The 23,282-nt window shown below is 44.5% G+C and overlaps 1 protein-coding gene across 8 annotated transcripts in view; it reads left to right on the forward strand.

Annotated features, from left to right (window-relative positions):
- SNAPC1 (small nuclear RNA activating complex polypeptide 1) overlaps positions 1-23,282 on the forward strand; it is a 36,288-nt gene that overhangs the window by 1,113 nt on the left and 11,893 nt on the right. For 5 of the 8 annotated variants that reach the window (XM_033952435.1, XM_033952437.1, XM_033952436.1 and 2 more), the window contains exons 2-8: positions 3,988-4,139; positions 13,352-13,511; positions 13,936-14,076; positions 17,090-17,194; positions 17,541-17,696; positions 19,449-19,514; positions 21,172-21,234. In XM_033952435.1, the coding sequence (XP_033808326.1) occupies positions 4,015-4,139; positions 13,352-13,511; positions 13,936-14,076; positions 17,090-17,194; positions 17,541-17,696; positions 19,449-19,514; positions 21,172-21,234 (816 nt within the window). In that variant the 5' untranslated portion in view covers positions 3,988-4,014. The remainder of the gene's footprint in view (positions 1-3,987; positions 4,140-13,351; positions 13,512-13,935; positions 14,077-17,089; positions 17,195-17,540; positions 17,697-19,448; positions 19,515-21,171; positions 21,235-23,282) is intronic. The other 3 variants (XM_033952440.1, XM_033952441.1, XM_033952442.1) reach the window with 1 other exon arrangement.

The following is a 23,282-nucleotide window of genomic DNA, read 5'->3' on the forward strand; positions in this document are numbered from 1 at the left end:
CTTTTTCTACTGATTTGGCCTCTATTAAGTTGATCAGATATGATAATCCCCCAAGTCTTGCTCTTATGTGCACACAAATACTGTATTTAACCCCTTATACTGTACCACTGCCTTGATTTTTTTTTTCTGCCCAAAAGCATTACCATTCATTTTGTCTCATTCAGTCTTAAAATGATCTACAATACTCATAAAACTTCAGAAGAACATTTTTTAATCTTCCTCGATTGTTTTCTGGATTTTCAAGTGTCTACACTGTTTCAGATTTTGATATTAACTGCCCAACAGTGATTTCGCAATATTGCTTACAAAAATGTTAAAAATAATAAATAAAAAAAATCCTAAAGACCAACCACTATAGAGCACTACTGTTAATGCCCCTATCATCAGAGTGAACTCTCAATTGCTACTACCTTTTGTTGCATCTCACTTGAACCACAGTCAGTTTAGGGCTCATACTGAGAATACGCAGCTCTTTGAGTCATTTATGTGGGTTCCTGTCAAAGCATTTGAAATCTAGGGCTCTCTCTAGATACAACTCTGGCCACTCAGTCAAAGAAATTGATCAGATTCATCTGAAAGGATTATTTTCTTGTAAAATCATATTTCCTCAGATCCTGTAATCTGCTATATTCCAGAATCCCCATAATCCTTTTTTAGCAGGGTTTCTATTAATTTATTCACTGCTGAGGTCAGATTAAGGGCCTTTTTTATTAACCCCGATAGAGCGGGTCAGCACGGTAAATGCTCCAAAGCGCATAGGGATTTAAAGGGCTTTAGTACATTTACTGCAGTAGCATTACTACCACAGCTTTGTAAAGGGGGCTCTAATTGGCCTGTAGATTTCAGCCACATCCTTACTTTCACTTTTGTGGCAAGAAACTGCATCAGCTCATCTCTAATCCTCTTACACCACTCCTGACTCTAAAAGCATTGAAAAAGGACCTTGCTTTGTCAATAGGTAGCGTGTTTCCCCGAAAATAAGCCCTAGCATGATTTTCAGGGTAGGTCTTAATATAAGCCCTACCCCTGAAAATAAGCCCTAATCAATGGCAGCATTAGCGAATCCCCCCCCACCCACCACCGTGCAACCCCCCCGACCCATCTCTCCCTCCCATCTGAACTGCGAGACAGGAATACCTTATAACAGCGTCGGCAGCAATCTACACAGGCTGCTTCGTGGCTTTCTATCTCCCGGGCATTCCTCTGCGCATCACTGATGATGTCATCCGCAACATGGCAGAGGAACGCCCGGGAGATAGAAGGCCGCGAAGCAGCCTGTGTAGATTTCTGCTGACGCTGTTATAAGGTATTCCTGTCTGGTGGTTTGGATGGGAGGGAGAGATGGGTCAGCGGGGGTGGGGGTACGCGGTGGGGGGATAGAAAGATGCTACACGGGAGGATTATACAAGCTGCAAAGGTTCTGCTGCACAGGGGGATGGGAGGGAGGGATAGAAAGATACTGCACAAGGGGATGGGTAAGAGGGGAGGAAAGATGCTGCACATGTGGGGGAGAGAAAGGACATAGGAAGAATTGGGGTGGAGGAGAGGAAGGGAGAGATGATCATTATATGAAAAAAAATAAGACCTAGTGCCTTTTTTGGGCCCCAACTTAATATAAGTGTCTTATTTTCGGGGAAACATGGTAGTTTCTGATGAACACTTCTGAAAGTTATTCAAATCTGTTTTGCTTCCCTATCTATTTGAATTTGTTCTATACAGGCCTTCTGGCCCTTCTATGAAAATAGAACAGAAATATTTACTAAACGATTCCATTTTATGCATATCAGCCTCTACATATTTCTCCTCTTCACCTTTGAATCTCATAGTGTCACTTTTGCACTTCTCCTGTTTATATTGTTGTTTTATTTTTATTACTTTGATTACCAGCTTAAATTCCCTTAGCTTCTACAGGTATGTTGCTTGTCTTTTCTTCAAACTCTTGTGCTTTTGTATAAATAAACTATTTCCTTAGCTTTCTAACTGCTTTTGAAAACCACAACAACCCCCCTTTCCTCTTACTTTTAGTTACTTTGTTAACAAAAAGGTTTTTAGCTGTTGGATTTTGGCAAGGGAGGAGAGTATGGCGTAATGGTTAGAATTACAGGCTCAGCATCCTGAGGTTGTGGGTTCAAATCCCACACTGATTCTTGTGACCCTGGGCAAGTCACTTAATCCTCCACTGTCCCAGGTATATTAGATAGATTGTGAGCCCACTGGGACAGAGAGTGAAAATGCTTGAAGTATCTGTATGTAAACCGCTTTGAGTGTGATTGTAAAACTACAAAAAGGTGGTATGCAAGTCCCAATCCCTTTGATCTGATTCAACATAAGTGGCTTATAAACTGATACGGGCTCTAAAGAAGGCTGACTGGTTCAAATTATTTGAGTAGAAGGCATCAAAGAAGGGAAGTACACTTCCCCCTCCGTATTCGCGGGGTTTAGGGGCAGAGCCGGCACGCAAATATTAAAAAAACGTAAATAATATTCTGCCCCTAAGCCCCGCTTCCCCTGGCTATTTTAAGCCCTGAAAGCTCCTCTTAAGCCTTACCTGGTGGTCTAGCAGATTTTCAGGCAGGAGCAATCTTCCCACGCTCCTGCCCCATGCAGATCGCTCACAGGAAATGGCTGCCTTGAGCTCCCGTAGTCTCTTGAGCCATTTCCTGTGAGCTTTCTACATGGAGCAGGAGCTTGGGAAGATCGCTCCTGCATGAAAACCTGCTAGACCACCAGGTAAAGCTTAAGGGGGGGCTTACAGGGCTTAAAATAGCCCGAAAAATGAAAAAATTTTAAATTAAAAACCGCGAATAAGCAAATCTTTAGATATGGAATTCACGAATATGGAGGGGGAAGTGTAGCATTATCAGTGATGCAGTTCATGATAAAGTCTTATTTTTAAAATTTTGTTGGTAATACTGTGGAAGAGCTCAGGATTATCTTTTTGTGGATGATACTAAAATCTGCATTAAGGTAGATGCTCTGGAAGGTATGGGAAACTGAAGGGATCTAGGGAAGCTCAATAAATTTCTTAGTTCTTATCAAACTTATTGTAGCTGTGACCCTGTTTTGTGGCAAAGTGAGCATGTGCCCCCCAGAGGCATGGGGTGACAGGGAAGTTTTGTGCATGAAAAGCAAGAATTGGGGGTGATTTTTGGTAGAATAGGACAAAAGCCAGAATAAGTAAAAGAGGTGATAGGACCTTTTTTATTAGCCTTCGGAGAGACTGACCTAGAGAATGACACAGGGACAGATTTGTCCCCATCCCTGTGGGATCTCAATATCCCTGTTCCATCCCTGGGAGTTCTGGTCCTGTCTCATTCCTGCAAGCTCTGCCTTAACTGCACAAGCCTCGAACACTTACGATTTTAAAGTGTTCAAGGCTTGTGCAGATGTGGACAGGGATGGAGAGATCCTGCAGGGACGGGGAAAATTTGTCCTTGTGTCATTCTCTAAGACCTCATTTGGATTACTTTGTGCAGTTCTGGAAATTGCATCTTTGAAAGATTATAAACAGGAAGGATTGGTCTAGAAAGAGGCTATTAAAATGACCATTGGTCTTCATTGAGCATATGGGGAGAAGCTGAAAGATATGTTTAGCCTGGAAGAAATATGGGATAGAGCAGATATAATAGGAACATTATGCATTTGTATCTTAGAGGTACATCGGGATGTGGAACTTGCTAAATTGTAAACAGTTCCATATTTCAGTAAGATTGATTCCTCCTAGGCAATACTCTTACCTTGAAGATCTTAAACATCCAATGGAATAATTGTATTTATGGACTAGTATATTTGTTTTCTCTTAATTGTACAATATAATTTATAGTACTTATGTTTTCAATCTTCTATAAACAGTCCGCTAATGTAATTTGAAAAAAAAGAGGAGTTTGGTTCTGTTAGCTATAGAACTCTGATTCCTGTTGATCAACATATGTTTACTTTCTTAATATTGAACTTAACTTGCTATACTCTGGCCTTTCCATGTTGCAGTGATACGTGTAGCCAGCACCTGCCACTATGAATTTCCCAGGTCTGAAGACGGATTGTGAGACGCTGCTCTATCGCTTTTTGGAGAGTGGTAGCGTGCGCTTTGAGGAATTTTCAGCTATATGGAAAGAAATGAAATTCTCTACTATATTTTAGTAAGTTTGTCTCTCAGGATAGTATTGCCAAATGGGCTAGGACAGGGGTGTCCAACCTGTGGCCCAAGGGCCGCATGCGGTCCCGTGAAGTATTTTGTGTGGCCCCAGATGAGGGTGATGCAGTGTTTTCCTTTGCTGCCCCTGGGTGTTTACCATCTTGCCTGCTCCCTCCTCTGTTTTGCTGCAGCGTTTGCGCATTTGTGAGGCCCCAGAAATTTTTTTTTTTTGCCAATGCGGCCCAGGGAAGCCAAAAGGTTGGACACCCCTGGGCTAGGGTATTGGTTATGATATTAGTCCTTCAGATTGACTGCTAGTTCTTTTTTAATATTTGTACCAAATAGAGAGTTACCTTCTAAAGGCCATTTATCCTGTTTTGTTGCTTGACTGGATTACAGGGTTTTTTTCCTCATTTTATCCCTATAATGAAAAATCTATGAGCAGGGCTAATGAGGAATTGGGTGAGGTGTAAAAAGCCTGCTCAGATTTCAGAGCTTGCATAACTTATTTAAGGGCCCATCAGAATAATTGGGAAGAAGTGTCTTTAAGCTGTGTGGAACGATTCCCTTATTCTCTCTTCTGCCAATGGAAGCTTCCCTTTCCTCAGATGCAGATAGGAAGCACATGCGGACACCTTTTGTCAGGATGGCATCCCAAAATGTATGTGACGTATGTAAACCTGGACTCATCTTGGGAAATACCGACAAAATTGTCATTTTTTATGTGTTTCATGAGAAAGACATTGGACTTGAATTTTGTGTTTAACATTATAATTTTTGATGGCACCTTACATTATAAACATAATGAAATCTTCCCAAAACGCAGCATAAATATAGCTTTTGGCATGTGACACAGTGACCACAACCCAGAGAAAGATCTGATATATATTTGTTGTCAAGTTGAAATACTTTTTTTTTTTTTAATTTAAGGTATTTAGTGCTCTCTGTCCTTAATAGCAAACTGATTGATCTTAACATCTGGCTTGCAGAAAGCCTAATTGTTAATGCAGAAAAATCATCCACCAAGTGGTTATCACGCAACCATTCTGCACTACATAAACTTCCTGAACTAGCCTGCAAACCCATCCAATTCAAGCACAAACTCTTAACTCTAGGAATGTGTTGTAACTCTGGTCCATTCATTCCCAGACTCTGCGCCAGGTGTTTCTTCGGTGGGGACTCCTCAGATAGATCTATTCGCTTCGCCTCTCAACCACAAGTTACCTCGCTTCTGCTTGAGGATCTATTCCCCAGATCGTCTGGAGGCCGATGTTTTCCTTCTGGATTGGTTGGGCAGGTTCCTTTATGCGTTCCCTCCCTTTCCTTTGATTCTAAGGATGCTTGTGCATCTCAAGTCAGCAGAGGCCACGATGATTTTGATTGCTCCTCGGTGGCCTCGGCAGCTGGGGTTTTCCCTTCTTCTTCAACTGAGTGTCAGGGAACCTCTGCTTCTACCTGTATTTCCTTCTCTGCTGTCTCAGAGTCGGGGTTTACTGCTGCATCCCAATCTGCAGTTTCTGCACTTGATGGCTTGGTTCCTTTCCGCGTGACTCCTCCTTTTGAGTTATCCCAGTCGGTCAGGGATGTTCTGGAAGCTTCTCGGAAGGCTTCTACTAGACCAGTGATTATTCTCAGAAGTGGACGCGATTCACCACATGGTGTGCTTCGCATCGTGTGAATCCCGTGTCTGCCTCTTTGCCTTCAGTTTTGGATTATTTGTTTTTGTTGTCACGATCTGGCCTCAAAACTACTTCTTTTCGAGTCCATCTTAGTGCGATTGCTGCCTTTCATCAGCAGCTTGATGGGAAATCGCTCTCGGTCCACCCTCTGGTGTCTTGGTTTATGCGGGGTCTCTTGAATGTCCATCCTCCTCTCAAGCCTCTCCCCGTAGTTTGGGATCTTAATGTGGTTCTGGCTCAATTGATGAAACCTCCCTTTGAGCCCATTGATACTGCCCATCTGAAGTTCCTGACTTGGAAGGTGATGTTCCTGATTGCTCTCACTTCTGCTCGCAGAGTCAGTGAGCTTCAGGTTTTGGTTGCGGATTCACCTTTTACTGTTTTTTCATCATGAAAAGGTGGTCCTGCGTACCCATCCTAAGTTTTTGCCTAAGGTGGTGTCTGATTTCCACCTTAATCAGTCTATTGTCCTTCCGGTGTTTTTTCCCTAAGCCACATTCTCATCCTGGTGAGGTGGCACTTCACACTCTTGACTGTAAGCGGGCGTTGGCTTTCTATCTCCAACGAACCCAGTCTCATCGGAAAGATTCCCTCAACTTTCTTTTCCTTTGATCCCAGATCGGTTGGGGCCGTCCTGTTTCCAAACGCACCTTGTCCAACTGGTTTGGCCGCTTGTATTTCCTTCTGCTACGCTCAGGCTTGGTCTCACGTTGCATGGTCGGGTCAAGGGGCATAAAGTCAGAGCGATGGCAGCTTCTGTTGCTTTCCTCAGATCTATGCCAATTGAGGGAGATGTGCAAGGCATGCCACTTGGTCTTCGGTTCATACCTTCACCTGTCACTACTGTCTGGATACTTTGTCCAGGAGCGATGTCCGGTTTGGCCAGTCGTTTTGCGTAATCTGTTTTATCCCAGGACAAGCAGGCAGGTATTCTCACTAGTGGGTGATGTCATCCGACAGGAGCCCCGATACGGACATCTTGCAAGCATGTCTTAGCTTGAAGAAACTCAGAAGTTTCGAGATGCCCGCACCGCGCATGCGGCAGTGCCTTCCCGCCCGTATGTACCGGGCGCGTCTCCTCAGTTCTTTTCTTTCGCGGAGCTGAGAAAGTTCTCTTCAATTCTGCGCTGACTGAAATTTCAGTAATTTTGCCTTCTTCCCCGCGTTTTATTGTTTTACTTACTTTCTTTGAACTTTTATTTCTTTTTAAAAAAAAAAAAAAAAAAAAAGTTACTATATTTCGTCCGGCGGTTTCGGCCGGGCCGGCCTCGTGGCTGCGACCTAGCTCTTTCGACCTAGCAACGTCACTTTTCCGGGCCTATGTCCCGGCCTATCACCGGTTTTAAAAAAGTGCAGCAAGTGCCAGCGTGCGATTTCGTTGACGGACCCACACCGGCGTGCTGTCTTCAGTGTCTTGGTCCAGAACACGTTCCGAAATCGTGCCGGCCTTGTTCCACGCTCACAGAAGCGCGCTCTTATAAACGGCGCTGCTTACTTTGGGAGTCCATGTTATAGATGGAGTCTTCTAAGGAGCCATCTGCTTCGACCTCGACAGATGTTTCACCGTCTGTTCGAAGCCTGCATCTGCGACTCATGCATTCGAGCATCGTGAAGCCAGCATCGTTCACACCGGCTTCTGCATCGAGTTCAGCATCGGTTCCTGCTCCCGTCTCCTCGGTTCAGGTACCGGCCTTCCACTGTTCCTCCCGTGGTCATAAAAGTGCCCAAAGCTACCAAGCAGAAGCACTCGACCACGAAGGAACGCGATGACCGTGCAGGAGGAACCCCCTTTCGGTGCGGATCCCTCCATATCGGCATCGCTTAAAATCCCTGCTCGAAGCTCAATTTGTTGAGCTCATGCGGACGATGGGACCGAGGCTTATCGCTAATATTCAGGGCGATACTACGGTCCCGGAGAGCGGTCCGCGCCCCCTCCCTCCTCCTCCTCGTCGTTCGATTTCCCTGCTCGACGAGGGGGAGCGGCGGAGGGCGGCGGAACCCACTAGGGCGGGCTTCCCTTTCTGACATGCCGCCTTTAGAGCCCATTACACCTCCACGTCACCAGGGTACTACATCGGCCCCTGATAATCGAGTCCTGGGCATACTGCATCGCAGGAGGAGTTCTTTTCGCACTCCATACCAGACTTGGGTGGCACTGCGTGAGTCGGCATCGTTGCCTCCCATGCGCTCCACTGCATCGAGTCCAATCCATTCCTTCGAGGCTTCAAGGGATCGATCGATGCATCGAAGATCACGTTCCCCATCCCGGCATCGGGAGGGGCATCGATCTCGACATTCTTCTAGACACTCCTCGCGTCATTCAGAGGTGTCTCCACAGAAGAAAATGCAGCGTATGGGATACTCATCCTCAGATTTATCCCAGCCAGAGGGACCGGAGTATGAAGAACCATCTACCTCATACTCTCCATGCCGCTCCCAGCTCTCCCTGGAACCGGAGGCTTCCACGTCTTCTAGTCCGTCTCGCCGGCCGGCCTTGGCGGACCAACTTTCTTTTCATCCTTTCTCAGACAGATGGCGGATGACTTGGATGTGACCTTAGATACTGGGTCGAAGTTACTCTAAGGAGTAATCTGGACACCATGCATTTACCTCATCCTCCGGCGGAGACACTTCGGCTTCCCCTGCATAAGTTACTTGACCAGACTCTCATGCGGTGTTTGGAGACACCGTATTCCATACCTGCGGTACCTAGCAAGTTGGATGCTCGATACCGCATCGTGCACCACAAGGGGGTTTGAGGGAGCTCAACTCTCTCATCAGTCCCTCCTAGTCGAGTCTTCCCTTAAACGTTCGCACCCCTCCCAAGTCTAAACGCTTCCGTGCCTCCTGGCAGGGAAGGGGAGAACGATGGATAAGTTTGGTAGACGTATCTATCAAAATTCAATGATGGCGACTCGAGTGCTCAATTACAATTTTTTCTTCTCGTCCTATTTGGATTTTTTCTTGCCGGAGTACCTCCGCAAGTTTCACACCTTTCATCGATGCTGAGGCTCGGTTTGAGTTTGAGGAGGGTGGTGGCGACCCTGTCCCAGTTGCGCCTCCAATTGATGCAATCCTCCTATGATGCTTTCGAGCTCTCGGCTCGTGCTGCGGCCTGCTCGGTCGCCATGCGTCGACTGGCTTGGCTTCGCACCATTGATATGGATCCGAATCTCCAAGACAGACTTGCAAATGTGCCTTGTGCGGGAGCGGATCTGTTCGATGAGGTCTGTCGAGAACTGTTACTAAAAACTGTCAGACCACGAAAAATCTTTCCAGTCTATCATGAGGCCTAAGCCTAAATCACAACAGTCTCGTCCTTCTAGACCGCCTATAATCTACCAAAGGCGTTATCAACCGAGGCAGGCCCCTCCTGCGAGACAGCCTGCAAAGCGACAGCCGCCTCAGAAGACTCAGCAAAAGCCTCAGATGCCGGCTAGCTCCCAAGGCTACTCAGCCTTTTTGACTCTCCTCCAGGGAGCAATAACCGATCTCGTTCTGTCTACCCCATATTTTCCCATAGGGGGTCGCCTCCATCATTTTTGTCATCGATGGGAGTCCGATCACCACGGACCTCTGGGTCCTCTCCATCGTAAGAGAGGGATACTCTCTTCATTTCCAACGGGGTCCCCCCGGACCATCCTCCAAGAGAGTATCCTTCCAACTTCCACACAGACCGCTCTTCTTCTCCAGGAAGCTCAGGCTTTGCTCCGGCTTCGGGCCGTCGAGCCGGTACCGGTGGATCAACAAAACCAGGGTTTTACTCCCGGTACTTCCTGGTCCCGAAGAAGACGGGCGATCTGCGTCCCATTTTGGACCTTCGGGTCCTCAACAAGTTTTTGGTCAGGGAACGGTTTTCCGCATGCTGACCCTTGCCTCTCTTTATCCCCTAATCGAGCAGAACGATTGGTTATGCTCTCTGGATCTCAAGGAGGCCTACACTCACATCCTGATTCATCCGGCCTCCCGCAAGTTCCTCAGATTCCGGGTGGGACATCTGCATCTGCAGTATCGAGTGCTTCCCTTCGGCCTATTATCGTCGCCCAGAGTCTTCACGAAGTGTCTGGTAGTGGTGGCCGCTGCCAACTCCGGAACATGGGTCTCCAGGTGTTCCCATACCTCGACGACTGGCTCATCAAGGCCCCGACCGCTCCCAAGGTCATTTCGGCGACCTTGACTACCATTTGTTTTCTGCAGAGCTTGGGCTTCGAGATCAACTTTCCAAGTCCCATGTCATCAGCCCACCCAGTCCTCTCCCTTCATTAGGGGCTGTCCTGGATACCATTCAACTTCGAGCATTCCTTCCTCCTCCACGCTTACATGCTCTCCTTCTACTCTGCCAGTCAGTGTCTTCTCGCCAATCCATCTCAGCGAGACACATTATGGTCCTTTTAGGCCACATGGCATCTACAGTTCATGTGACTGCCTTTTGCCAGACTACATCTCAGGATCCCTCAATGGACTCTGGCATCTCAGTGGACTCAGGTGTCCGACCCGGTATCTCGTCACATTGTGGGTCACTCCTGCTCTACGGCAGTCTCTTCTCTGGTGGATGAACCTCTTCGAATCTATCCAGAGGTTTGCTGTTTCATTCTCCTCCCCATCAGAAAGTTCTAACGACCGATTCATCGAACTATGCATGGGGGGCCCATCTGGATGGTCTTCGCACTCAGGGGTTCTGGACCAGTGCGGAACGACTCCATCAAATCAATCTTCTGGAGCTCAGGGCCATCTTCAATGCTCTCCAAGCTTTTCAACATCTGCTTCACGACATGGTGGTCCTTATTCGCACAGACAATCAGGTCGCCATGTATTATGTCAACAAACAAGGGGGCACGGGCTCGGCCCCTCTTTGTCAGGAAGCTCTTCGAGTCTGGGATTGGGCGGTTCGCCACAACACCTTCCTCAGAGCAGTCTACATTCAGGGGAAGGACAACGTCTTGGCAGACAAATTGAGTCGTCTACTTCAGCCTCACGAATGGACGCTCCACTCCGACCCCCTTCATCAGATCTTTGCTCAGTGGGAGACACCTCAGAATAGACCTCTTATTGCAGCCCCCCACAACTTCAAGCTGCCTCAATTTTGCTCCAGGATCTACACTCCTCATCGCCTAGAGGCAGATGCTTTTCTGCTGGATTGGAGCAAACGTTTCCTATATGCGTTTCCTCCTTTTCCTCTCATTCAAAAGACTCTAGTCAAATTGAGATTAGACCATGCACCATGATTCTGATTGCTCCTCGGTGGCCCAGGACAACCTTGGTTCTCCCTTCTACTTCAACTCAGCAGCAGGGAGCCAGTACTTCTTCCAGTGTTTCCTTCACTACTCACTCAACATCAAGGTTCACTACTTCATCCCAATCTGCAGTCCCTCCACCTGACAGCTTGGTTCCTTTCAACATAACTCCTCAACCAGTTCTCTCAAGCAGTGAGGGAGGTCTTGGAGGCTTCCAGGAAGCCTGCTACTCGACAATGCTATTCCCAAAAATGACTAGATTCTCTCCTGGTGTATTTCCAATGCCACGGAACCTCAGCGAGCTTCCCTATCTTCTGTATTGGATTATCTTCTACACCTGTCCCAGTCTGGCCTCAAGTCTACCTCTATACGAGTCCACCTGAGTGCTATTGCGGCTTTCCATCAGCCTCTACAAGGGAAACCTTTGTCTGCTCATTCCTGTGGTTTCCAAATTTATGAAAGGACTTTTTCATGTCAACCCTCCTCTCAAACCTCCTCCTGTGGTTTGTGGATCTCAATGTTGTCCTGTCTCATCTTATGAAGCCTCCGTTTGAACCTCTCAACACGGCTCCACTCAAGTATCTCACCTGGAAGGTGGTTTTTCTAGTGGCCCTCACGTCAGCTCGTCGGGTCAGTGAGCTTCAGGCCCTAGTGGCGGATCCACCGTTCACCGTATTCCATCATGACAAGGTGGTTCTCCGTAACTCATTCCAAAATTCTTACCTAAAGTGGTCTCTGAATTTCACATCAACCAATCCATCGTGCTTCCGGTGTTCTTTCCAAAGCCTCATTCTCATCCTGGGGAATCTGCTTTGCACACTCTGGACTGTAAACGTGCTCTAGCTTTCTACTTGGATCGCACAAAGCCACACAGAACTGCTCCTCAACTTTTCGTCTCCTTTGATCCAAACAAGTTGGGACGACCGGTATCGAAGCGCACCATCTCCAACTGGATGGCGGCTTGTATCTCTTCCTGCTATGCCCAGGCTGGATTATCCCTTCCCTGTAAGGTCACAGCCCATAAGGTCAGAGCAATGGCAGCCTCTGTAGCCTTCCTCAGATCGACACCGATTGAGGAGATTTGTAAGGCTGCCACTTGGTCCTCGGTTCATACATTCACCTCTCATTATTGTCTGGATACTTTCTCCAGACGGGATGGACAGTTTGGCCAAACAGTGTTACAAAATTTGTTCTCTTAAGTTGCCAACTCTCCCACCATCCCATTGGGGTTAGCTTGGAGGTCACCCACTAGTGAGAATACCTGCCTGCTTGTCCTGGGATAAAGCAATGTTACTTACCGTAACAGTTGTTATCCAGGGACAGCAGGCAGCTATTCTCACGTCCCACCCACCTCCCCTGGGTTGGCTTTCTCAGGCTAGCTACCTGAACTGAGGAGACGCGCCCGGTACATCGGGCGGGAAGGCACTGGCGCATGCGCGGTGCGGGCATCTCGAAACTTCTGAGTTTCTTCAAGCAAGACATGCTTGCAAGATGTCCGTATCGGGGCTCTGTCGGATGACATCACCCACTAGTGAGAATTAGCTGCCTGCTGTCCCTGGATAACAACTGTTACGGTAAGTAACATTGCTTTCCTGAATTGCCAACTTCCCTCCGTCCCTTTATTGGTTAGCTTGGAGGTCACCCACATGTAGAGAATATGCTGCCTGCTTGTCCTGGGATAAAGCACAGTTACTTACCGTAATAGGTGTTATCCAGGGACAGCAGGCAGATATTCTTGCACCCCTCCCACCTCCCCGGGTTGGCTTCTTTGCTAGCTATCTGAACTGAAGACCATGAGGAGGGGATGCGCCCTCTAGTGGAGCAGAAAGGCGCACACATGCGTGGTTCAGCACCAGCAAACTTGAAATCTTAAATCAAGTTTGCTTGAAAAGCTGTCCGCGACGGGGCTCCGTGGATGATGTCACCCACATGTAGAGAATATCTGCCTGCTGTCCCTGGATAACACCTGTTACGGTAAGTAACTGTGCTATATAGTCTGTAGCTGGAACTTGCTTTGCATTATTTTGCAGACCAATGATTTTCAGAACAGTTCTTATTTAAGGTAACCTGATAGTTCCAGGTCATAAGAGACAGGTTGAACCAGTCCTGGCTACGTTTTCTGCACCCCTGACCTTGTAGTTGTGCATTATCTTGAGAAACTGGAGGTACAAGCCCAGAGATGCAGTGGAAGTAAAACTAGCACTGGCTTGAACTGTCCTTCATGATGCAGAACTTATTTTAGTGCTTGTCCAAAAATGCTAACACATTACTTACTCTAACACTTTGTCTCTTTTTTTAAATAGTGGTAAAACAGGGCAGTTAGAGAAGAACAACTTTACAAAGGAGGCTTTGTCAGTGGCCTGTTTACACTTCCTACCACCATTCACATTTCAGATTCGAGTTGGCGCTCTTTATCTTCTCTATGGACTCTATAATGCACAGCTTTGTCAGCCTAAGCAAAAGGTATTGTTTTAGAGATTTACTCTTTTAGCCAGTGCCAAACTACCCAATCAGACTGAGCTTTCAGAGTTGTTTCTCCGTTTCCCGCTCCTCCCCTTTATTTTCTTGTACTATAGATTAGATGCCCTAAAACTTGTTTGCTTGCAGTGTTTCCTGAGCCCACCCTGGAGGCAGTTTTGTTTTCAGGATTGCCACAATGGATTTGCATGAGAGATGCATGCAGTATAGATTCAGTGTATGCAAATTTATGTAATGCATATTCATTATTGCAATCTTGAAAACTCAACCAGATCGAGGTGGGATTTTTTGGTGTGCTAAAGATTTCTAGTTCTCTTGTGTAAACTGAGCTCATTAAAGGAGCCTGCGTGAGCCAAACAAGCAGGGCTGAGAATGGAAATGATAAAAGCCTTTTCTTTGTTTATTGCAGATCCGAATTGCACTCAAGGACTGGCAGGAAGTATTGGAATTCCAGGAAGAGCTGATAAAGGCACAGCATTTTGATGCAGCCTATATTCTCAGAGAACTCCGACTTCAGAGATCTTTTCATTATACAGCAATGCCTGTACTAGTAGGTCACTGTTTAAAAAATATTTTTGAAAGACTTCTTGTTTTATGTCTAATCTATGTGAACTATAAAATCATCTTAAATATATGAATTAGGGGCTTAGTTATCAATACTATTTGTACCATAGTGACTTAACACCCACCCCACTGATAAATCCATCAAGAGAACACTGAAGAAAATTGATGGCTAAACTTTTGATCTTACAAGCAAAATAGATGCAGATGACCAAATCCTCAAAGATCCCTTAAATCCCTTGACCCAAGAGGTAAAGAGCCCTCATTCCCATTCCTCAGATAGAAGAAGAAAGAGGCACAGTGGCGGGTGAGGGGGTCTGGAAGAAACCAAAAAAGTTAGGCCATGCTGCATCTTTGGGTGGGGGGCAGCAGAGTGGGCATGCTGGATCTTGGTGTGTGGGGGAGTACGGCATAATAGCATGTTGAATCTTAGTGGGGGAGGACAGCAGAGTGGACATGCTAGATATGGGTTGTGGGGTTTGAGTGAGACAGGGAGAAAGGCCTGTTGGCTGAAGAGGGGAGTTAAAATTGTCAGTTACCAAATAGTTACTACTCAACTTCTGCACAGGTTACATCAATTTTGGCCATTTTTATTCCCAAAATGGCCCTTGACTTATATATAAGATTGACTTATAGTTGAGTATATATGACAAAAGCCATTTGAATGTGTGTGTAACAGCGCAAGCTGGGGGGTTGTAATATTCTGGGGTATTCCCAGCTTGCTTCGAGATTGCTGCCTTGGCGACATTATAGGTAACTCGGCTGTTGGGGTTGGTGCTTTGGAAGGCTATTCGGGTGCAAGAGGTTTCCCAGATATGTAGTCCACATTGCCTCCGTCCAGCCAGCTAAGTGTGCTGTCCTCTCAAAATTCACCAAGAAATAGTCTGAATCGTCCTTTGATATTATTTTAGGTATTATGGGCATAAACACCATTGTGCGGTACCCAGATTCCTGTAATCTTGGAGATGTCTGGACCTGAGAGCCCTGCGGCAGTTCCCTCAGTTTTTGTAGAACCTGCCATTGTTGCTCCAAGTGCGCCTGCCTGAACTGCTGCTGCTGTTGGGCCTGCATAAATTGATGCTTTTATCCCTCCATCATGAGCAGGATTAGTTTTTCCATGTTTTATTGGCAGCACTAGAGTACTCTGAATATAAACAAATAAAATCCTGCCTGTCCGGCACTGCCTATACAGTTTCAGGTCCCTCTTTTGAGGCACAGCTAATCTCCTTAGTCTCCAAGTATGGTGAGAGATTAAACTTGGGCTCAAATCCTGAAGTTTGTGGGGTCCGCTGCTTCTGGCAGATTTGAATGGAATCCCATCCTGACACCACATGTAACAGTGTAAGCAGGGATTGGGTTTGGGCCAGTACACAAGCAGCCAGACATGATCACAAAAGGTAAAGGAAACTTCTTTATTAACTCAAAGTAAAGGAAAATCCTGCACCTGTTTTTTTCACAGGGTCAGGCATACACAAAATAGTCTCTTGTTCAAAAGTTCTGAGAGGAGCCTGTAGCTGACAGGACCCAAAACACGGACCATGGCTTGTAACTACCACACCCCAAACAGTCTTCCAACAATTTTCCTCAGGCAACAGATCTCAGAACAAACTCACAGATGTTCAGCAAGAAAAGGAAACTTGGCTTACCTCAGCCAAGCTGAGTATCTAAGGGAATCACCTCTTTTTTCCTTCTTTCCCCTTGGCCTCTCTGAACTAGTTATGGCCCTGCCCTTTTATACTTCCTGATTCCTATCTCTCTGACTCCTTCCTGTGTTATTTCCCCTTAAGGAAGAGCTCGTACCTACATTAAGGTAGCTCTGACAATGTAAGGGAGTATCCATCAGGGGGAATGGTGGTGCAGTCTTGTAGACCAGAGTTTCTCATCACATAGTATGTGTACCCCAGGAGGTAAATGAGACTCACGCAGGGGGTATACGATATGCATAGTCTTCATTTGCAGCCCGTCGCCAGCAGCAGTGAATTCTATACGGTGCCCTGCTGCCAGAACCCGCACTTAAGAACATAAGAATTGCCGCTGCTGGGTCAGACCAGTGGTCCATCGTGCCCAGCAGTCCGCTCCCATGGCAGCCCCTAGGTCAAAGATTAGTGCTCTAACTGAGATCAGCCCTACCTGCGTATGTTCTGGTTCAGCAGGCACTTATCTAACTTTGTCTTGAATCCTTGGAGGGTGTTTTCCCCATAACAGCCTCCAGAAGAGCATTCCAGTTTTCCACCACTCTCTGGGTGAAGAAGAACTTCTATATGTTTGTACGGAATCTATCCCCTTTTAACTTCAGAGAGTGCCCTCTCGTTCTCCCTACCTTGGAGAGGGTGAACAACCTGTCTTTATTTACTAAGTCTATTCCCTTCAGTATCTTGAATGTTTCGATCATGTCCCCTCTCAGTCTCCTCTTTTCAAGGGAGAAGAGGCCCAGTCTCTAATCTCTCACTGTATGGCAACTCCTCCAGCCCCTTAACCATTTTAGTCGCTCTTCTCTGGACCCATTCGAGTAGTACCTTTGAAAAAGGGGTCTTCAGTTACTGAGAACACACCAGAGGCCAGACAGTTTGAGAGTGAAATATAACTGACTTTTTCTAAGTACCATTTCCAATGAACTGCATGTGTTACATATGTTGCCAAGTTCGTTAACTGTTTCTGATATGCAATTTAATTTTGTGGTTACCATTATGTATTTTGTTAATAAGATTATACGGTATTGTGTGTATATGAAAAATGAATGGAAGAAATAGCATTACAATTAGTACTATTATTATGGGAGTGGGCTCGAGTGGAACTTCGGCGGTCGGGGGTACTAGGTTGATATTTGTTAGACTTAGGGGATGCTTGGCTTGAAGTTGAGAAACGCTGTTGTGCAATACCATTTTTATTGTCTGCATGCAAAAATTTCTTATCGCAAAATTTAATGCATAGGTTCCTTATTTTCTCTTGTATTTGTTCCCATTTCATGCTGAAAACATTGTTTACACTTTTTTTTCTGGCAGTTGACATACAAGTTAAAGAATAAAGTGTATAAGCCAGCACTTAAAGAGGAATTTAAGGATTGTAGCAACAAAGTAACAGAGCTCGTTACATCCAGTGTGTTAGAGGTACAGTCCTTATTTCACTCTCATTAACGTAAGACATATAATTCCTTTTTTTTTTTTTTGGTTTAACATTTTTTATTAATTTTTTCATATAACAACAAGTGTGTCATAAAGATTCACACAATTACCTTAAGTATACACTTGATATCTCCATAACATATTGTACATACAACTTATCTTATATAATCCTTACTATATTTTTAGACATCATATAAAATTTAGACATCATATAAAATTTAATAATTTTATCAACTATTATTCAATCAAGACATATAATTCCTAACTTATTAAAGTGTTGAGAAATAAAGAGTGCAAGGTCATAATTTTCACTGACTTCTTTTATTTATAGGAAATGTTGAATGTTCATTCCCACTATCAGAAAATGAAGTGTGCAATTTCTGCTAATAAAACCCAACCAGATAAGGCTCTAAGTCTGATAAAAGAAGACTTTGCAGTTAATCTTAACAAGCTTGTTTTGGAACATCAGCAATGGCTGAAAGACAAGGTAACCGTAGATGCACTCCGTATTGGTCTGGTTTTAACATTTCGGCAGTCCTGGATCACGTCAAAATATCCCTTTCCTTAACCCCAGGGAACCTACATTCCTATTCCTTGGATCCTCTGTCTAAAATTAAACAGTGTTGTAGGACTTGCTGTCCCATTTAGGATTCTTCAGGGAGTACCTGAGACATTAAAGGGGTCTGATGAAACTGGATCTGGTAGCAGTTTGGAGGAGGAGTGGCTTGGAAGCTCCATTCAATGCAGAGGGCCCATTCAATAGACAAGCAAGTGGGAATTATTTGGTTAGTATTAAAAAAATAAATATGTTGGAGCTGATAGGTTTGAGTGAATTTTTGCTAGCTACTGTTTTTGCTTCTTGGCCACTGCATCCAGGAGCATTACGATTATTGAGCAGCATGGAAGATGGCTGCCAGACATGGGTAAAATTATAAAATTACTCCCCTTCCCAAGTCCCATGTGCTCCTCTGACATTATAAAAAACAAAGAAGAATCCAACAAAGACTGCAGTGAAAGTAGAACAACAAACGAAAAACAAGAGAAAACTGCAGACAAAATCTACAAGATGCAGGCTGTGTTTATTATATCAAATATTAAATGCAGTCAATATTACCACCTTTCAACACACCAAGGAACCCGACATGGTCCGTGTTTCAGTAAATATGCCTTCTTCAGGGGTCCAAAGTTGATAAGTTTTTGAATTAAACCGCAATTCAAATTGATAGTAAATAAAAGCCTGTGCAAATCTGGGATGATTGCTAACCAACCAAGTTCATGCTTCTTTAGCTTCCAGCTGGCTTAGGGCTCTCTCTGACCAGGGGTAGTTGCCCTAGTTGCACTCTCCTAACACTATTCCTGTCATGTGTGACTGCAGTATTCTGTTAGCATGATATTTCTGTGTAGCATTCTGTAATAATTTAGCTTATTCAGTTTTCTTGATAGTAGAGGAGGGGAGACAGGGGTTTTGTTGATCCTTGCTTTGTATTTATAAAATGACAATTGTACAGAATATTGGGTTTTTTTGTACTTTAATAAAATAAGTTCAGTATAAAACTATTTGAGGCTTGTGTGGATGGGATGGGGACTGAGCTGGTGGGGGCGGGGATGGGGCTGAGCTCACAGGGATGGGGACAAATTTTTTCCCTGTGTCCTTCTCTAATCCACATGTATGCCTTCTTGCAGTTAGGCATTACAGCACTTAGGCTGTACCTTATAAAATAGTGTCTAGTGTGCATAGGTGCCTTAACTGTCAATTTAATAATGCCTTGACATGCGTAAGTGGAACCTACCTCTGGGCACCACTTTATGGAATTGTCTCCATAGGGGATAACAGGGTACAGATAGAGGTTTACCTTACAGGACATTGAGCGAATAGGGTATGAATATTTTAGGTTAGGTAGGGAACACTTTCAGGTCATTGACCTGGGGGGCCACCGCAAGAGCGGACTGCCGGGCACGATGGACCCCTGGTCTGACCTGGCAGAGGCAATGCTTATGTTCTTATGTTCTTATGACTGCAATTCTTAAAAGTGTTATCAATATCTCATTGTGCACTAACCTATTTAAGCTCCTGAATGCTAGTCAGGAAATGAGTAGTTAGTTCAACAAAAAAGGTACATCTATAACTTGTTTTGTGTATTATTTCTATATTAAGTCTTCTTCTTTTTAATATTTTGTAATATTCATTTTATAGATACCTTCTGGTCACATTATTTTACGTTGCCTTTGTTCTCTGTAGTTCAAAAAAGCAACCAGAAACGATGGCGAAGAGGAAGAGGGAAATGGTGGCACTTCCCAAGAATCGGTAGGAAATGCCATTCACTGCTCTACGATGCACTAATGTAGCTTTTCCCTGCAAAACCGCTGCAGAAATAGTGGTTGAAATATCTGTTTAAAGTTAATCAGTACGTTATCTAGTTAATTTTAAGTGATACCGTGCTACTGAATACTCAATTTTATTTTTATTTGGATTTAGCTCCAGACATTTAGCAGCTCAAGGTAAGTTACATTCAGCTACACTAGGTATTTTCTAGTTTAACCCTGAGGCAATGAAGGGAGGGATAAGTGACTTGCCTAAGATTACAAGGAGCAGCATTGGGATTTGAACCCTAGCTTGCCTCGTTGTCAGCTTAGTGATTTAACTACTTCTCCATTCCATATTGACGTCTTCCAAAATTGTATTTTAATGGCTTATATAACTACAAATATATTTTACATTAAGTAATTTAAGCGGCCAGGAGAGGCTCCTTATTGCTTACGTCACCAGCGCAGGGCTATTATGCAGCAGTTATATCCTGACGAATCCTCATTAATTAGAGCTCTAGGCAACATATTACCAGAATTTTGATAAATATGTTACAAAGAATTATACCTGCTACATAAAGTTATAAATTGTTATATTACCTCTGACTATATGTATAATTTGATATAATAAATAGTAGCTGACCATTTAGTACCACTGACTGCTAAAATCAAAGCTGGTTATTTTGTGGGCAGTCCAGGGGCAGAGTCAACACTTATGTGGTTAAGTGCCGATATTCAGCACTTAACCACCTAAGTTAAGCAGCCAAATCGTGCCACATAAAAGCCTGTCTGATGTTTTTAAAGCATCACTTAGGTGGTTACGTGCTAAATATTGCAGTGATCTGCATAAGAGAGAGTTGACTGCACAAACCCAAATATTCAATGCTGGTGCCTAGATGTGGCCCAGCATTGAATATCTGGGGATAATGCCAGCAGTGACTAAAAAAAACTGACTGCCACTGGCTGGATATCTACCACTATATAGCTATAGAAAATACATTGAATATTGCAGGAAATGTTAGTCTCCTGCTTTCCCCATCCATTTCCAAGGTTTTTGTTTTTTTTTTAATCTTGAGAAAGGATTATGAACTGATAGAAGCAGCCTGAGAGGCAGGAGAGGGCAACTGGAGCGCTGGCGAGTGAAGGAAATCACTCGCGGTATGCTCCAACCGCCTCTTCCTACACCAATCAGGAGCTGCATGTCAAAGCAGCTCCTGATTGGTGAGGCCCAACTTTAGTGCAGGAAGAGGCGGTTGGAGCATACCGCGAGTGATTTCCTTCACTCGCTAGTGCTCCGGCTGCCCTCTCCTGCCCTGTCATTCGCAGTCAGAAAATACCGTGAATGACTGGGCGAGCACTATATACCCTGACTAAGGACCTGGTTTAGAATTACACTCACAGATGGGGATTTTGTGTCTCAGACTCAGGAAGAGCTTTTCTCTGTACATCTGCTGGAGAGATGACACAGCAACTTTTCTCTGCTGCAGAGAGATTGACATTTTTAGTGGAAATTTAGCACCAGGAGATAGAAGGAAACGTTACGAGCCTGGCCTGCTAATCCAACCTTGTTTAGTACTACCGCTGTTGCTATCATGCTCCCATCCAGCCCTTTTGCACTGAAATGTAAATAACTGACACTTTTCAAACATTTGTTGCAGAGTTCGGAAAGAGCAAACATGCTGGCGAAACTGAAAGCTAAGAGTTACAGTACTGTCTATGAGGTGAGACCTTTGTTAAACACATATAATTTATAGATTTACAACCATTGGACATCCACAAAACGTTTGAAGTAGCGCTTGCACACACATTGTGATACAGATGCCCTTTCTCTAAACGCGACACTCTCTCGCCATTCCAAGATATGTGGACTTGCATGCTCTTTATCTCTCCCCTTCCTCTCCCCCTTCCAGGTATTCTTTCTCTCTTCATAAGAATTGCCATACTGGATTGGACCAAAGATCCATCAAACTCAGCACCTTGTTTCCAACTGTCCAATCCAAGTGACGAGTGCCTGGCAAGATTCTGAAAAGTAGCTAGATTCAATGCTGCTTACCCCTAGGGATTTCAAAAGACTTCCCTAATAACTTTCCTTCAGAAATTTGTCCAAACATTTTGAAACCTAGCTACACTTACAGCTTCTACAACATCTTCCAACAACAAATTTCATAGCTTAATTATATGTTGAGTGAATAAATATTTTTTATGATTCGTTTGAAATGCCGTACTTGGTAACGTCATAGTATTTTCCCTAGTTGCTTTACTTTTGAAAGAGTAAACAGTCAGTTCATTTTTCCTCATTCCATGCCACTCATGATTTTATAGACCTCTGTCATATCTCTCTTCAGCTGTCTCTTCTCCAAACTGAAGAGCCCCAGCCTCTTTAGCTTTTCCTTTTCCTTTTAGGGAGCCATTCCATTTTCATTACCTTTTTGTCATCCTTCTCTGTACCTGTTCTAACTCCTCTATTTTTTTTCTGAGAATTCACACAATACCTCCCCCCACCCCTTCTCCCAAAGAGCTTTCCATTCTCCCAAGATACAGTCTTTCGCGTTCCCACAGCACAACTCCTCTCCAGTGCTTCCGCTTCCTTGGCATCTGTAGCTGCTCCCATGGACAAGTGTACTCCACTTAGAAGTTACAAAAAGGTACTGTTTCTAGTCTCCCATGTGCATTATGTATTTAGATATCTAATTTTGCTTAAAGTTAGTCAGTTGCCTAAAATAATTTTCTGTTATATTAAATAATTTTCTGTTATATTAAATCTCACTTTTTTGCTACCTCCTGGTTACGTTGGTTATAGATTTATAAAATAATGGAAATCTTTCAGAACAAATTTGATCATTTTATTGTGGAAACCAAATGTTTGGAGATCCAAGATGGCAGCACATTAGTACATTGTATGGTTTTTCTACTGGTTTTCCTTTAATTGCTGGCGAAAAGCAAAGTTTTATATCCTACGAATAGGATAGAGTCCTGCCAGCTTTCTGTACTCCTTTTTAGTTAAGAAGGGAGATTCTGGAGTAGATGCTAGTTTGCCTAAGGCAGGGATCTCAAAGTCCCTCCTTGAGGGCCGCAATCCAGTCAGGTTTTCAGGATTTCCCCAATGAATATGCATTGAAAGCAGTGCATGCACATAGATCTCATGCATATTCATTGGGGAAATCCTGAAAACCCGACTGGATTGCGGCCCTCGAGGAGGGACTTTGAGACCCCTGGCCTAAGGCTTCTATGTGGAATATTTGCCAGATGATCTATTTCCAAGCCTTTAAACCCTTACATTGGTCTTCTTCCTTCAATAATAGCTTAGTCTTGTGGTGAACTTTCTTTGGTGGCATCTCCGGTTTGGGGAGATTTGTTTGACATTTGAGGAGTCACCATGTCTTCCAAATTCTAATGAAGAACTGCTGGCATCTTTGGAGGTTGTGGCATTGCACCCCAATGTACTGGATTTCTTGATAGTATCTGTGAGTGACTTTAGTGAAAGCACAGTACTGCGTTGGTATGAATTATCAGATATTCACTATTTGATGGAAAGGAAAAGCACTAAAATTTCTTGACCCTATTTCTGAGGTATCCTGGTTAACATGACACTTGTGATGGTTTCTGGAGCTTGACCTAAGCAGGAATGTTCTTCTAAGACCCTTAAATAGGAATCCTCAAAGACTGCCTGTTGTTGATACAGGCAGTCCCCGGTTTAAGAACGCCTGACTACTTCGAACTCGTACTTATGAACCGGGGTCCTGCCTCTCTCCTCCTGTGCTAACGCACC

This window comes from Geotrypetes seraphini, chromosome 7 (genome assembly GCF_902459505.1).
Source record: "Geotrypetes seraphini chromosome 7, aGeoSer1.1, whole genome shotgun sequence".
Taxonomy (NCBI): Eukaryota; Metazoa; Chordata; class Amphibia; order Gymnophiona; family Dermophiidae; genus Geotrypetes; species Geotrypetes seraphini.